The 12947-nt window shown below is 40.8% G+C and overlaps 1 protein-coding gene across 3 annotated transcripts in view; it reads right to left on the reverse strand.

Moving 5' to 3' along the window:
* The window catches only part of SVEP1 (sushi, von Willebrand factor type A, EGF and pentraxin domain containing 1), a 160449-nt gene that overhangs the window by 18860 nt on the left and 128642 nt on the right, over positions 1 to 12947 (reverse strand). Inside the window, exons 41-44 of one of the 3 annotated variants that reach the window (XR_013541414.1) lie at positions 4777 to 4840; positions 3823 to 3992; positions 1472 to 1645; positions 754 to 927 (exon numbers count right to left, since the gene is read on the reverse strand). Coding sequence is in view for 2 of the 3 variants with exons in the window: in XM_020791136.3 (XP_020646795.3) it covers positions 754 to 927; positions 1472 to 1645; positions 3819 to 3992; positions 4777 to 4840 (586 nt within the window). In the remaining variant the exon portion in view is untranslated. Of the gene's footprint in view, positions 1 to 753; positions 928 to 1471; positions 1646 to 3818; positions 3993 to 4776; positions 4841 to 12947 lie in introns of all 3 variants that reach the window. The other 2 variants (XM_020791136.3, XM_072992019.2) reach the window with 2 other exon arrangements.

Here is a 12947-nt window from a genome sequence, read left to right on the forward strand (position 1 = left end):
GTTCCTGTGTCCTGAATATTAAAGGGCTTTAAAAAGAAGCTCCAGCAAATTGAATTATGCTTAGATATGAACTGAACGTAGTTCTTTCAATACCTGTGAAGTATGTTCATACTGATGGTTCTGGTTAATAGATTGGTGGCTGTGGTGTTTGTTTGTTTGTTTGTTTATTTGATTGATTTTAATCTAACTATGCTTCCTCCACAGGCTTCAAAGCCTTCCAGTTCTTATAAGGAAAAAAAAAACTGCACAGAGGCCTGGGTTAAAAAATCTCTGTGCCTGCATCACTGCACTAAGCCAAACCCTTTCACCAAAACAGTTATAAAAAAGACCCTGGACAATCTGAATAATTATTTTTATATCATGTGAAATTTGGCTCAAAGCATCTTTACTGCTTTCCTGAATTTAATTAAGGTGTTTGTGGCAAATATTTCTATTATTATTGCAGGAGAGGGAAGAAGATAGAAAGTGCAAAATGCCTACCTAAAGAGAAATGCTTTGAGTGACTTCTCTGAATATCTGTACTCTTGGAGAATATTCAAATGTGTATATTTAAACCCATAGTCTTTTAAGTGTGTTTTGTTACATGGTAACATACATTAGAGATCACTGGTTTCTTCTCTTATGTCTTCTCTTATTTATGTTGGTTAAATATAGACAAACATCTGAAGAAAACAGACTTACTCTAAATTAGAAATGTTTTACTGAAAAACAAAATCATCAATAATGACACAGCTAATCTTCAAAATTACATACGTTTGCACAGTGGCATTGGATGGCTCCAAGTTCCAGTTTCTGTGCACTCTGCAATAGGTTCTCCTTCCAAGGTATATCCTTTGTTGCAGTAATATGCGACTCTGCTGCCAACAGTATTGTTCTCATAGACAGCATTCCCATTCTCAATAAATTCTGGATCCTCACATCTGGTTTCTAAAAGGTGATATATGGCAATTAACAATTGTGACCATTCTTCCCCAATCAACCATGTAAAAACAATAACAAACACATTAGCAGAATAAGGAGTCTTCTGTGTTAATCTACACTCAAAGAGAAAAACATCAAATGCCTAGAGCTACTTGGAAGAAGTCATATCTTTCAGGGCTCTGAACAACCATTTCAGTCTGTATGTGGATTTCTATGGCGAATCTATGAATCTCTCATTTGTTTAGAAACTACAGCTAGGATCCAGATGCCTCTGCAAGAATAAGCATCTCTTCTCAAACCCCTCTGTGCACCCCAAAAACCTGCTCTGTAGCATGGGGGACTGTATTTCTTAACACTTTTAGATGAGTTATCAAGACTTTTATTTTGAAGGACTGCTGTGGGAGGTGGAAGGAAAGAACATCCATGTCGGAAACAGAAATATACCACTGGATCTTGGCCAGTGTATTAATTCAGCAGACTGGTTCACTAGCAACTCCAGGTATATGAAAATTAATGCATCCATAAAGACAAAATACAACCTATTACTCACCTTCACAGGAAGGATGAGGTTTACTCCATGATCCATTTGCCAAGCAGGTGATGTTGCCAGGTCCAACCAGATGATATCCAAAATTACACACAAAGGAAACTTTACTTCTGTATGTATTTTCGTTGGCGATGGGAATGGCATTTTCTACTGTTGGGGGAGGTTCACATCTTATGCCTAAAAAAGGAAAATAATAAGTCTTCTTTATGATTTTGTTGGCATTTCATCTAATGCTCTACAAAAAATATTACTCTCTTCTTTACAACTGGTTATTAACATAGTGGTTTTTAAGAACTGATTACATTTGGTGCATTTCTTGACATATTTAGATTGACTATCAAGGCACTAAACATGGTGGACATTGGATTTGATTTGTGCTATTCTCACTCATGTGCAGGAATAAGACTGCTAATTTAATCTGTCTCTATATCCTTCAATGTATTTTTAGTTGTTGTTATTTCTAATATTCACTGTGATATGAACTCATTCAAGTTGAAACCTAAATTATGAACCTACAGCTGAACAACATTAAAGTAAAATTGATGTATAATAAAGGCAGAACAGTTTTTTTAAAAAAAAAATAATTATGGGCATTTTATCAACATTATCTTTTAATTAAAAATATAGATGCAGGATAATGTAAAAGCCAGTATGGTATATTGATGAATGGGTTGGTTTATGATTAGGGAAATCTAAGTTCAACCCCCCACTTAGACAGTAATGGTCTCTCAGTCTACCTTGTTTCCAGTGATGTTGTGAAGACATCATGCCCTAAACAAACATGCCCTAAAAGAAGCTGGACATGAAATTCTATTTCAAAATACTGAAGTACTGGACAACACCAGCAATCGTTATATTAGACTACACATGGAAGCCACTGAAATCCACGAACATTAGCAGAACTTCAACAAAAAAGGAAGAAAGTTTAAAACTAAACAAAGCCTGGCTCCCAGCACTGAAAAATACAGCCTATGAAAGGTCAGCGAACTCTACCCAGCTACAAAGATTGGTGATCACTGCACACAAAAGACCAGCTAACGACACCCATCAACCACAGTGACAGATAATCTCTCCCCCTTATCACAAGAATATACCCACAAAAAACCACACTGATCACCACAATCACACATCTCCTGAAAAAGACAAAAGCTGATCCTACAGCTATAAATACTCAACTATCCAAACAAACTGCACTAGAGCACAGACAGAGTTCTGACTCCTGTCCTCTGAAGATGCCGGCCACAGAGACTGGTGAAACGTTAGGAAGAAAAACCTTCAGAACATGGCCAAAGAGCCTGAAAAACCTACAATAACCATCAAATCTTGACAAGTTAAATAGTCAGAAAGAATTCTATTGGCTTTGCACAACTTATGCCCCAAATTGTGTTATTGGGGTGTGTGATTGTTCCAGCTTTCTGTTGCATGTTCAGATGCACATAGATCATATGCTTGGTTGGGCACCCAGGCACCAAAGAGATGGCCAGAAAACTGCTTGCTCCAATTCCCCTAGATACACAGTATCTTGCAGTAGGATTTTATCTAGTGTTACATGAAATTCTGAATTAAGTATCATAACAAAGACAAGAAGTTAATTAAACCCATGGTTTTTATTAAATGCTAACATAAAGTTCAAATCAAAGACCGTCTGAACAAATTCAAGTAACATCTCAGTATTATATTACTCAGCAAGTATCTCAGTTTTTTAGTTGAGGGACAATAAAAGTGAAATGCAAAGTGCTCGACAAACATGATGGAGTGGAGGACTGAAGGAATAATGGTCCAATTGTCACCTGCACACTGCATCTGCTTTAGTCACTGTCTATGTGAATTTAAGAAGGCCTTTTGTAATAAGGCCAAGCGGGTCCTTATAAGATGTCCACAAGTACCACCTAAGCACAACAGTACCCTCCCTCTTATGTTCCCCAGCATCTCGTGTTGCCTTTGATACTGGAAACAATAAACAGATTTCATCAAAATTGAAGCCACTGACAGCCTTATCCTCCATGATTCTCAGTACTCCCCTATTACACTTTCCAAGTTAGCAGTCATTACTACAGATTGTGCCAGGTGACATCATTTGATTTGTTCTTTCTCTTCATGGAAAATGGTGTATATGTCTGCTCATTGTGTTTGTAACTCTCCTGTGTTTCCTCCCAAATTATTCTGGTTTCTTTTGTTACCATGAAAACATGTATTTAGAAGGCAAAGGCAGAAGAGAAGAAAATTGGAATAGCCATCTTCTAGTGATTGGTCCTTACAGCCACTAGCAGTGAAAGGTACATGTTATAAAAGGCTTTTTACTCATTTGCTATAGATCTTCCTTGAAGAGCTTCTACTGAGTTATACTTACTCACACACACAGGGGCTGAGGGGCTCCACTTCTTGTTCACATGGCAAATCCTTCGAGTTACTCCTTGCAACTCAAATCCCTGATTGCAGCTGTAAAGAATCTCATCTTCAAACAAGAAATTTTTCCCACTAATGGAACCATTATCTATTGTTTCAGGAGGCCCACAGGATATTTCTGCACATGAACACAAAGCTGATGCTTTAATTTTGTTTGCTGGATAGGAACAACTGTCCATCCCTAACTCCTCCCCTCACTTCCTTCTTTTTCTTACTAGTCCAGCATGAATCACTTTGTGGCTCATTATCGTGAAAAAGTATGCAGTGATTTATTACAAGGAGCCCGAGTATGCTACATACTGCATACACATAATGAGTGAGGAAGTCAGACCTACAATACAGTAGTTTTGATAGGGTAACAGATCCACAGTGTTCCACTCTGCACAATACATGTTTCAATAAAGATGAGCAGATTAAAGGTGTTTAGTAATATCTTACATGAGAGGATTGAAATCTTAGATAATTAAATCTTAAATATAATGTGCTTTGAGTTATCAGATCCTAGCCCAAACATATGCAGGCTGGGAAGAAAACTAAAATTAAAACATACAAAACATTAATGGCCACTAGGAGGTGCACCATGGTATGTAATTTGGATGAATATAGAGAAGCTTTAACTTTACAGTAACTGCATTCTGCAGTTTTGTGGACAAGGAAGAGGCAGCAAGGGGAGGTTTTAATCCCATGCAAGAACAGCAATTTTTTTGGGCAAAGTGAACAGTTGTAAATTGTAAGACTTCCAAGTCCAAGGTTTGCAAAGCTAAATTGTTTTTAATATTTTCTGGGCAAAAATAACAATGCAGCCCATTTTATTCATCTTAATGGACATTTTATTCTTTATTCATATATCTATGTATGTTGAAGCCGAGTTAAATGTGCAGAAAAATTAATGCATAACTCACTTCTGCAGACTGGTGTTGTTCCACTCCATAGCTTATCTGCTTGACAGATACGTTCAGCATCACCCTATCAGACAAGCCAGAAATAGTGTGAAATAGCAACATTTTTTGTCATATTTTCATATAATTTGAAAAGCAAAGGCAATCAGAAAAACGTTTGCTTTAATTTTTCCATGTCCTAGTGGATGCACAAAACCAAATTGGGAGCATTGAATCTAACTTTTCACTTAGTTTTGCATGGCAATAGCTTCATATTCAGCATGTGGCTAGAAATGTTACTCTTCTGAAGTTGTATATCATAATAAATAAAATTATTTTCATAAATAAATATTACCTTGCTTCTTTGTAAGTTGGTTTTTAACAAGCAATGAAAAAATTGACTCATGTTTTCATTTTGTGTATTTTTCATTTCATTTCATTTTTCATTTCATTACCATTGGTATTCTAGTTGACGTTGTTAGCAACTAGAAACAAAGGATTCTTCACTGCTTTTATGCCCCTATTCTTTCTTCATTATGGAGGAAAATTTGTTATTTCTAAGTAATGCCTTTTGATTAAAAGCCCCAATTTTGGCATAGGTTTCTATACAGATCCTGGGTTTTTAGCTCTTAATTAGGAATCCCAAGTGAATCCAATCAAGTCTACATGTGTGCTGCTGGAAAACGTGGAGAAAACATTATGCTGTAGAACAGTGGTTCTTAACCTTTGTTACTCGGATGCTTTTGAACTGCAACTCCCAGAAACCCCAGTCAGGACAGCTGGTGGTGAAGGCTTCTGGGAGTTGCAGTCCAAAACTCCTGAGTAACCCAAGGTTAAGAACCAGTGCTGTAGAGCAAGTCAAATTTTTAGTGTGGATATGAGGGTTTGCCATTAAAGAGCTGACTCAGGATCAAGGTGGATTTGATTTAAATCAAATTGATATTCCAAACTGGGTGTTTTGATTATTTAAATTTTTAATTTTTAATTCTTTTAAAAACGTATTGTTGTGATTTAGATCACTTTTATTTTTAAAAAAATCAATTGATTTTTTATCTACCATGCCCAGGATCCACTGTCCAGGAATACTCAGTATCCCCTCTCCAGTTTCTCCTTATACTCTAAAGAGAAAGTTGACCACACATGGTACCACTACAGATGGTACTAGTTATATGATTTCCATTTGGAATGAGATTCCTGTTACATACAGCCCTGATGTTACCTGTCTGTCATGGGTTTGGAGGGAAAGTTCCATCCTATGGGGAGTGGAAGGCGGGACATCAGGAGGAGGGGCTGTACTGTATATATATGTGGAGCGTGTGTGGAGAAGTTTAGAAGCTGAAGGAGAGCTGAGAGAAGAAGCTTGAGTGGGAGTCTGTGTGTCAGACAGGGTACTACTGTGTGTCAGTCAGTACCAACCTGATAGGTTCAGGTGTCTGTATGGTTAGCCAGAACTGATAGGTTCAGGGTCTGTGCTTCAAGTTAAGTGTTCTGTGTGAACCAAACTGTGTGTATGTATGAATGAGACTAAGCCACGTTACTATATCTTATTCACCTGATCATTTTATTTTTCCCTGTGTGTTATTTAATAAACCTTGTTCTTTTATTTGTTAAAAATCCATCCCTGGTCTGTGTGACTTCTTATAGGGAATGGTTGGTGGCAGCTTGGTGAAACTGTGGCATATCCCAGTAGGTCTGGGTTTGTCACATTGATTGGTGTCCAGCGTGTGGGATACGACTGGTCCAGTTGTCCAGTGGTCCAGCAAAGCCTTGGCAAGTGTGCCCAGAGCAAGGGGGGTCTAGTCAGGGACAATCTGAGAGCACGTAGGTAATCTTCTAGGTGTACCTCACGGGGGGGGGGTGCACTAGTAGAAGAACGTGTAACCTCAGATTGGGGACTAGATTAGGGAGCTCTGAGGCAACTTGTTTTGGCGGGAAAAAAGCTGAGGCAAAACTGTGTAGTAGCAGTGATCTAGCCTGCCTGCTGAGAGGCCTAGCAGAGGGGGATAGACTCTGGCTCGCAACTGTTGCAAGTTAGTGCTGAAGAACAGCAGTAATCTATAGAAAGCTGGTTCTGAGGCAAAAGAAAAAAAAAAGTGGTCGCTTTATTTTGAGGCTTGACTTTTGAGAGCAGCCTGTTCTGGGGGGGGGGAGTATGCCCTTGACTCGAAACCAAATGGCAGAAATGGGTGAAGTAAGAGGCCCACAGGTAGACCAAGGTTCTGAGGAGAAATTTGGCTCAGTGCAGGATGAGAACACGGGAGAACTGACCCCAGAAATCAGAAAATTACTCCTAGCCCAACAGCATGAACTGAGGGTGAGGGAAATGGAGGAGAGATTAGAGAGAGAAAAAATGGAGGAAAGGGAAAGAGAGAAACAAAGGCAATTTGAATTAGAGAGAGAGAGAATGGAAAGAGCAGAAAGATTGGAGAGAGAGAAAATGGTGTTTGAGTTAAGAAAATTGGAACTGATGAATCAGAACAATAATAACAATAGGGATTCTGAGGGAGGCCAATTGTCTAAAGCTGACCTGAAGAAATTCCCTGTGTACCACAAGGGAGATTGTCCTGAAGTGTTCTTTTCCCTAGTGGAAAGAGCGTTTGTGGACTTCTCAGTAAGGGAAACTGAGAAGATGACCATCATGCGATCTTTAATCAGTGGCAGCCTTGCAGAAGTCTATGCAGAGATGCCAGAGGAACTGATGAAAGATTTTGCAGAGTTTAAAAAACTGGTGTTTGCCAGACATGGGATAAATGCGGAACAGCTGAGGCAAAGATTCAGGTCAATCACCAAGAAACCAGAGCAGACTTTTACCCAAGTGGGGGCCCAATTGGTGAGGCTGCTAGAGAAATGGCTATCTCAGGAGGGGACAGAGACCTTTCAGCAGCTCAAAGACTTGATAGCGCTGGAACAGTTCTATTCAGTCCTGCATGGGGAACTGAAATTCCAGGTGAGGGAAAGGAAACCGAAATCTGTGGCAGAAGCAGCAGAGATCGCAGATTTTATTTATCAAATAAGAAAACCCTTAGGTGCTGAGTGGAAATCTGTAGATAAACCCAAAGAAACCTACAGCAAGTACTCTCAGGGACCAGGGAAAAGCCAGCAAGGGGGAGGGGCCCATGGTGAAGGGAAGCCCTCAGACATGAAACCAAGACCTCAGATTTTGGAGGGAAAACCAAAACAAGATGAGAAAGACTCAAAATATAGCAGAAAATGTTATTTCTGTCAGGGAAAGGGCCATCTAATCTCAGAGTGTGAGAAATTAAAGCAGCTAAAAGGAATTGTGCCTCAGGATTCGAGTGGAACCAAGCCAAAAGCTGTGTTCTGTGTCCAGAAAGAGCAAAGCCCCTTGTCACTAAGGGAGCCTGTTGCCATGGCTACTCAATCTGGAACAGTTACATCTGCTGATCAGGCTGAGGAAAATGGTCCTCTTGTGGAGGTCAAGCGCTGCTTGCTCGTGAGAACAGATTCTCAGTTGTTTGAAACAGCAGGGGTGGACGTAGGAATACTTGACCATCAGTATCGGGGGTTGAGGGACACTTGTTCCCAGGTGACCCTGTGCCATCCAGATATTATTCCTAGGGAATATATAATCCCAAATGAGAGCATGAAGGTGGCAGGGATTGAGGGGCAGGTGATCTCACTGCCAGTAGCGGAGGTACCTGTGAACTTTCAAGGCTGGAGGGGAGTTTGGCGGCTAGCGATTTCATCGACTCTGCCAGCAGCCGTGCTCGTGGGAAATGACCTGGCTGAACATGTGAAACGGGTGCTAGTGATTACACGTTCACAAGCCACCACGGGGACAGTTCAGGGGGGTACTGATGAGCCAGAGACGGAAGCAGAGGGGAGTTCAGAAGCTGTGGTGGAAACCTTAACCACAGACAGCCGATTTGGCCAAGAGCAAAAGGCAGACGCCACTCTCCAAAAGTGTTTTGAACAGGTGACTGACGCCCAGCTAACACCTGAAACCCCAGTGAGATTTCTAGAGAAAAAGGGGATTTTATATAGAGAGACCCTGAGGAATATCTCAAAAGGGGGAGATGGGATCAGAAGTCAGCTAGTGGTACCTGAAAAGTATCGCCCCATGATCTTACAAAGGGGGCACTCTGACATGTTTGCTGCGCACTTAGGGGTGAACAAAACACAGCAGAGAATCACACAGAATTTTTACTGGCCTGACATAGGGAAGCAGATCAGGGAGTTCTGTAAACAATGTGATGTGTGTCAAAGGCAGGGGAATAACCGCGACAGGACCAAAGCAAAGTTGTGCCCTTTGCCTGTGATTGACACTCCGTTCAAATGCATAGGGGTGGATATTGTGGGACCTTTGCCCAAGGCCACAAAGAGGGGGAACAGGTTCATTCTCACCATTGTGGACCATGCCACGAGGTACCCTGAAGCCATACCCTTGACTAACATTGAAACTAACACAGTGGCAGATGCCTTGGTGGGGTATATGTCCAGGATGGGATTTGCCTCAGAAATAATCACAGATTTGGGCGCATCGTTCACATCGAAGCTCATGAAACGGTTATGGCAAATCTGTGGAATTAAGCACAAGGAAACCACTGCCTATCACCCTGAAAGTAATGGGTTAACTGAGAAGTTCAATGGGACTCTAATGCGCATGATTAGGGCTTACTTGGCAGAGAATCCAAACAATTGGGACCAGAAGCTGCAATCCCTTTTGTTTGCTTATCGATCAGTGCCACAAGCCAGTACCGGGTTCAGTCCGTTTGAACTTTTATTTGGGAGAAGGGTGAAAGGGCCCCTTGATTTGATCAAACAAAATTGGGAGCAGATCACCCAGGATGACCCACAAGATGTTGTGACATATATAGACTCTTTAAGGAATGACCTAAAGAGAAACCTAGAGCTAGCAGCAGAGACCCTGCAAGCTCAAAAGGTCAGAAAGAAAGCTTGGGATGACCAGGAAGGCAGGGAGAGGCACTTTGATCCAGGGGAGGAAGTGCTTTGGCCTAGGCTCTGCAAAGAGAACAAACTGCAGCTGGGTAGCCCAGAAATAAAATACTTGGGTCACATAGTAGGGGGAGGAGTGATAAAACCCCTCGAGGCCAAGATAGAAGCAGTTCGTGATTGGCCCAGACCCAACACCAAGAAAAAAGTCAAATCATTTCTTGGGTTGGTGGGCTACTACAGAAAGTTCATCCCGAGGTTTAGCGAGATTGTGGCTCCGCTGACCGATCTGACGAGGAAGAAGGCTGATGACCGCATCCCGTGGACCAGCGACTGTGAGGAGGCGTTCCGGAGGTTGAAGGAGGCGCTCATCAATTATCCAGTGCTGCGTGCTCCAGACTTCGACCGGGAGTTCATCATCTACACCGATGTGTCTAACAGCGGGGTAGGAGCAGTTCTTTGCCAGGAGGATGAGAATGGTGACCAGCATCCAGTGTCCTACCTGAGTAGGAAACTCCAGAAAGGTGAGAGACATTTGGCAACCGTGGAAAAGGAGTGCCTGGCCATAGTCTACGCGATCCAGAAGGCCAAGCCTTACATCTGGGGAAGACATTTTGTTCTGTGCACTGACCATTCACCACTGCAATGGTTAAAGACAATGAAAACCCACAATAGTAAACTTATGAGGTGGGCTTTAAATCTGCAAGACTATGACTTTGAAGTGAAGGTGGTCAGAGGGTCAGTGAACTGTGTTGCTGACGCCTTGTCAAGAAGACCTGAAGAATGAAGACGGCGAAAGAAACATGGACTATGTATATATTTTGATGACAAAAAGTCAAATGTGTCTGTTTATTAAACATGTTGGTTTGTATGAATAAAGGTAACTTGATGTATTGTTAATGGTAAATGTTTAAATGCCTAATAGAGTGTAAGTATAAGTAAGTAAGTATGGTATTGTATGTTATTATATGACTGTTTTTGTTTGTTTTGGGTCCAGGTTGTTTTTTGGTGAAAAGCACCTTAGCTTTCCCCCTACAAAACAACTTATAAAGAGGGGAGGTGTTACATACAGCCCTGATGTTACCTGTCTGTCATGGGTTTGGAGGGAAAGTTCCATCCTATGGGGAGTGGAAGGCGGGACATCAGGAGGAGGGGCTGTACTGTATATATATGTGGAGCGTGTGTGGAGAAGTTTAGAAGCTGAAGGAGAGCTGAGAGAAGAAGCTTGAGTGGGAGTCTGTGTGTCAGACAGGGTACTACTGTGTGTCAGTCAGTACCAACCTGATAGGTTCAGGTGTCTGTATGGTTAGCCAGAACTGATAGGTTCAGGGTCTGTGCTTCAAGTTAAGTGTTCTGTGTGAACCAAACTGTGTGTATGTATGATTGAGACTAAGCCACGTTACTGTATCTTATTCACTTGATCATTTTATTTTTCCCTGTGTGTTATTTAATAAACCTTGTTCTTTTATTTGTTAAAAATCCATCCCTGGTCTGTGTGACTTCTTATAGGGAATGGTTGGTGGCAGCTTGGTGAAACTGTGGCATATCCCAGTAGGTCTGGGTTTGTCACAATTCCCTCTCCCACGCCTTTGTTATAGATAGATAAATAGCATGCCCTATGGATTTTACTGTAACATGCTTCCAGATAAGACATTCAGAATTAGGTACAGTATTTAGAGGATAATAACTCAGCTTCAATATGTCATAGTCTCTTTTACTCTCACCCTACTTATATTAAGGAAAGCTCCATGCAAACAGCTGTTATTACCTGCTATGCCTCGAATATAATGAAGATAATATTTAATAATGATTTAACAGTTGAGTATTGGTAATTGCATTGCTATATTTCTCAGCAAGAAAATGTAGCCACTTTGCTTCTCATAATGCTGGTGTAGTATTTGATCTTAATGAAACTGTTTCCTTAAAAATAAAGAGTAGCAAAAATATGCAAGGAATAAGGAAAAAACAAGAACACACTCAGCACCCATTAGGGCCGTCCATATGCTCAAATTATCACTGGAAACTCTCCTGTGATTCTCCCTAACTTTTGAAAAGAGGCAAGTGGTTATAGGAAGATGATCTTTTTACCTATGGGAACTGCACATGGAATTATTTATCTAGCATGGTTCATATAATAGTGAATCTGGTGACTTTTTGCCCCATGCATTCCAACATTACTAATACAAAACTGTGAGTACAGTGTATTAGCATCGATTTTTTTTAAGCAAAATGGCACTGTCCACGCACAATAAGGAGGCATCAGCAGGCCTTGAAGGACCCCACGGTTTGCAGATCTTACACAAAATCTTTTCTGGGGAAAACCCCTAAAGCAGGGCATCATAAATAGCCCAAAGATGACTAAACATACTCAGTGGGCATGGAATCTTGAATAGAGGTTGGAACACAGTACACTGGAAGACAGCACAGCTGCCCGGGTGGCGTCCTGAATGGGTACACTCCGTATAGCACCATTTTCTTCAGAAGGCTTCTCCATGTATACTAGCTAGATTTTAATCTGTTATTTTCTCTATTACTTCTTCTGATCTGGCTGTATCTTCTATGATCTTGGTTCTGTTAACCAAGTTTTATGATATCTTACATTTTTAAGATGGCTGACATTATCCTGAGGCTATGAAGAGAACATGCAAACAAACAAGAGAACAGTTTTCCTCCAAAATTATTAAATTGTGATTACTAACTACGCATGTGTAATATTTTAGGCAGGAATTATATTGTCTTATGCAATCATTCAAAGGCAATCATGCAAGAGCTTCTGTCTGTCTTGGAGGTCCCTTGTTGCACAATTGATTATGTACCTTGTAGCACAACAGACAAACAGCAAAATGCAAAAATGGCATGTGTATTTGCACCTATGTGCACAATTTTCCTCAAGAGGGTTTTGGTCTTACTGTTTAGGTATTTTTCACCTTTTAAGACAAATCTGTGACTTACATCATTTAGCAGGCTGATCTAAGCAAGCAAGGGAGACAGCCAAGAGTGTCCTAAAAATCTAGAGTGGACTGTACCCTGCAATTTGGAAGTGCCAGCTGTGAATGCTTCCTCATGTAACAATGTCTTAGAAGAATTAATATTATCTAACCTTCTCCCTATGGGGCCAGTTTCCTACTTGCAGAATGTTTCTATATGGTAACCCATACAAAGATAAGATCCATGAAGTGGAACAGAACATTCATTTCAGAACTGCCACCTGATTATGCTGCATACGTAGATCCAGCATGTTTCCTATTTTATAGGTTTGGAAGTATAATTAAAGGGCTAGT

The sequence above is a fragment of the Pogona vitticeps genome, chromosome 2, assembly GCF_051106095.1.
Source record: "Pogona vitticeps strain Pit_001003342236 chromosome 2, PviZW2.1, whole genome shotgun sequence".
NCBI lineage: Eukaryota > Metazoa > Chordata > Lepidosauria > Squamata > Agamidae > Pogona > Pogona vitticeps.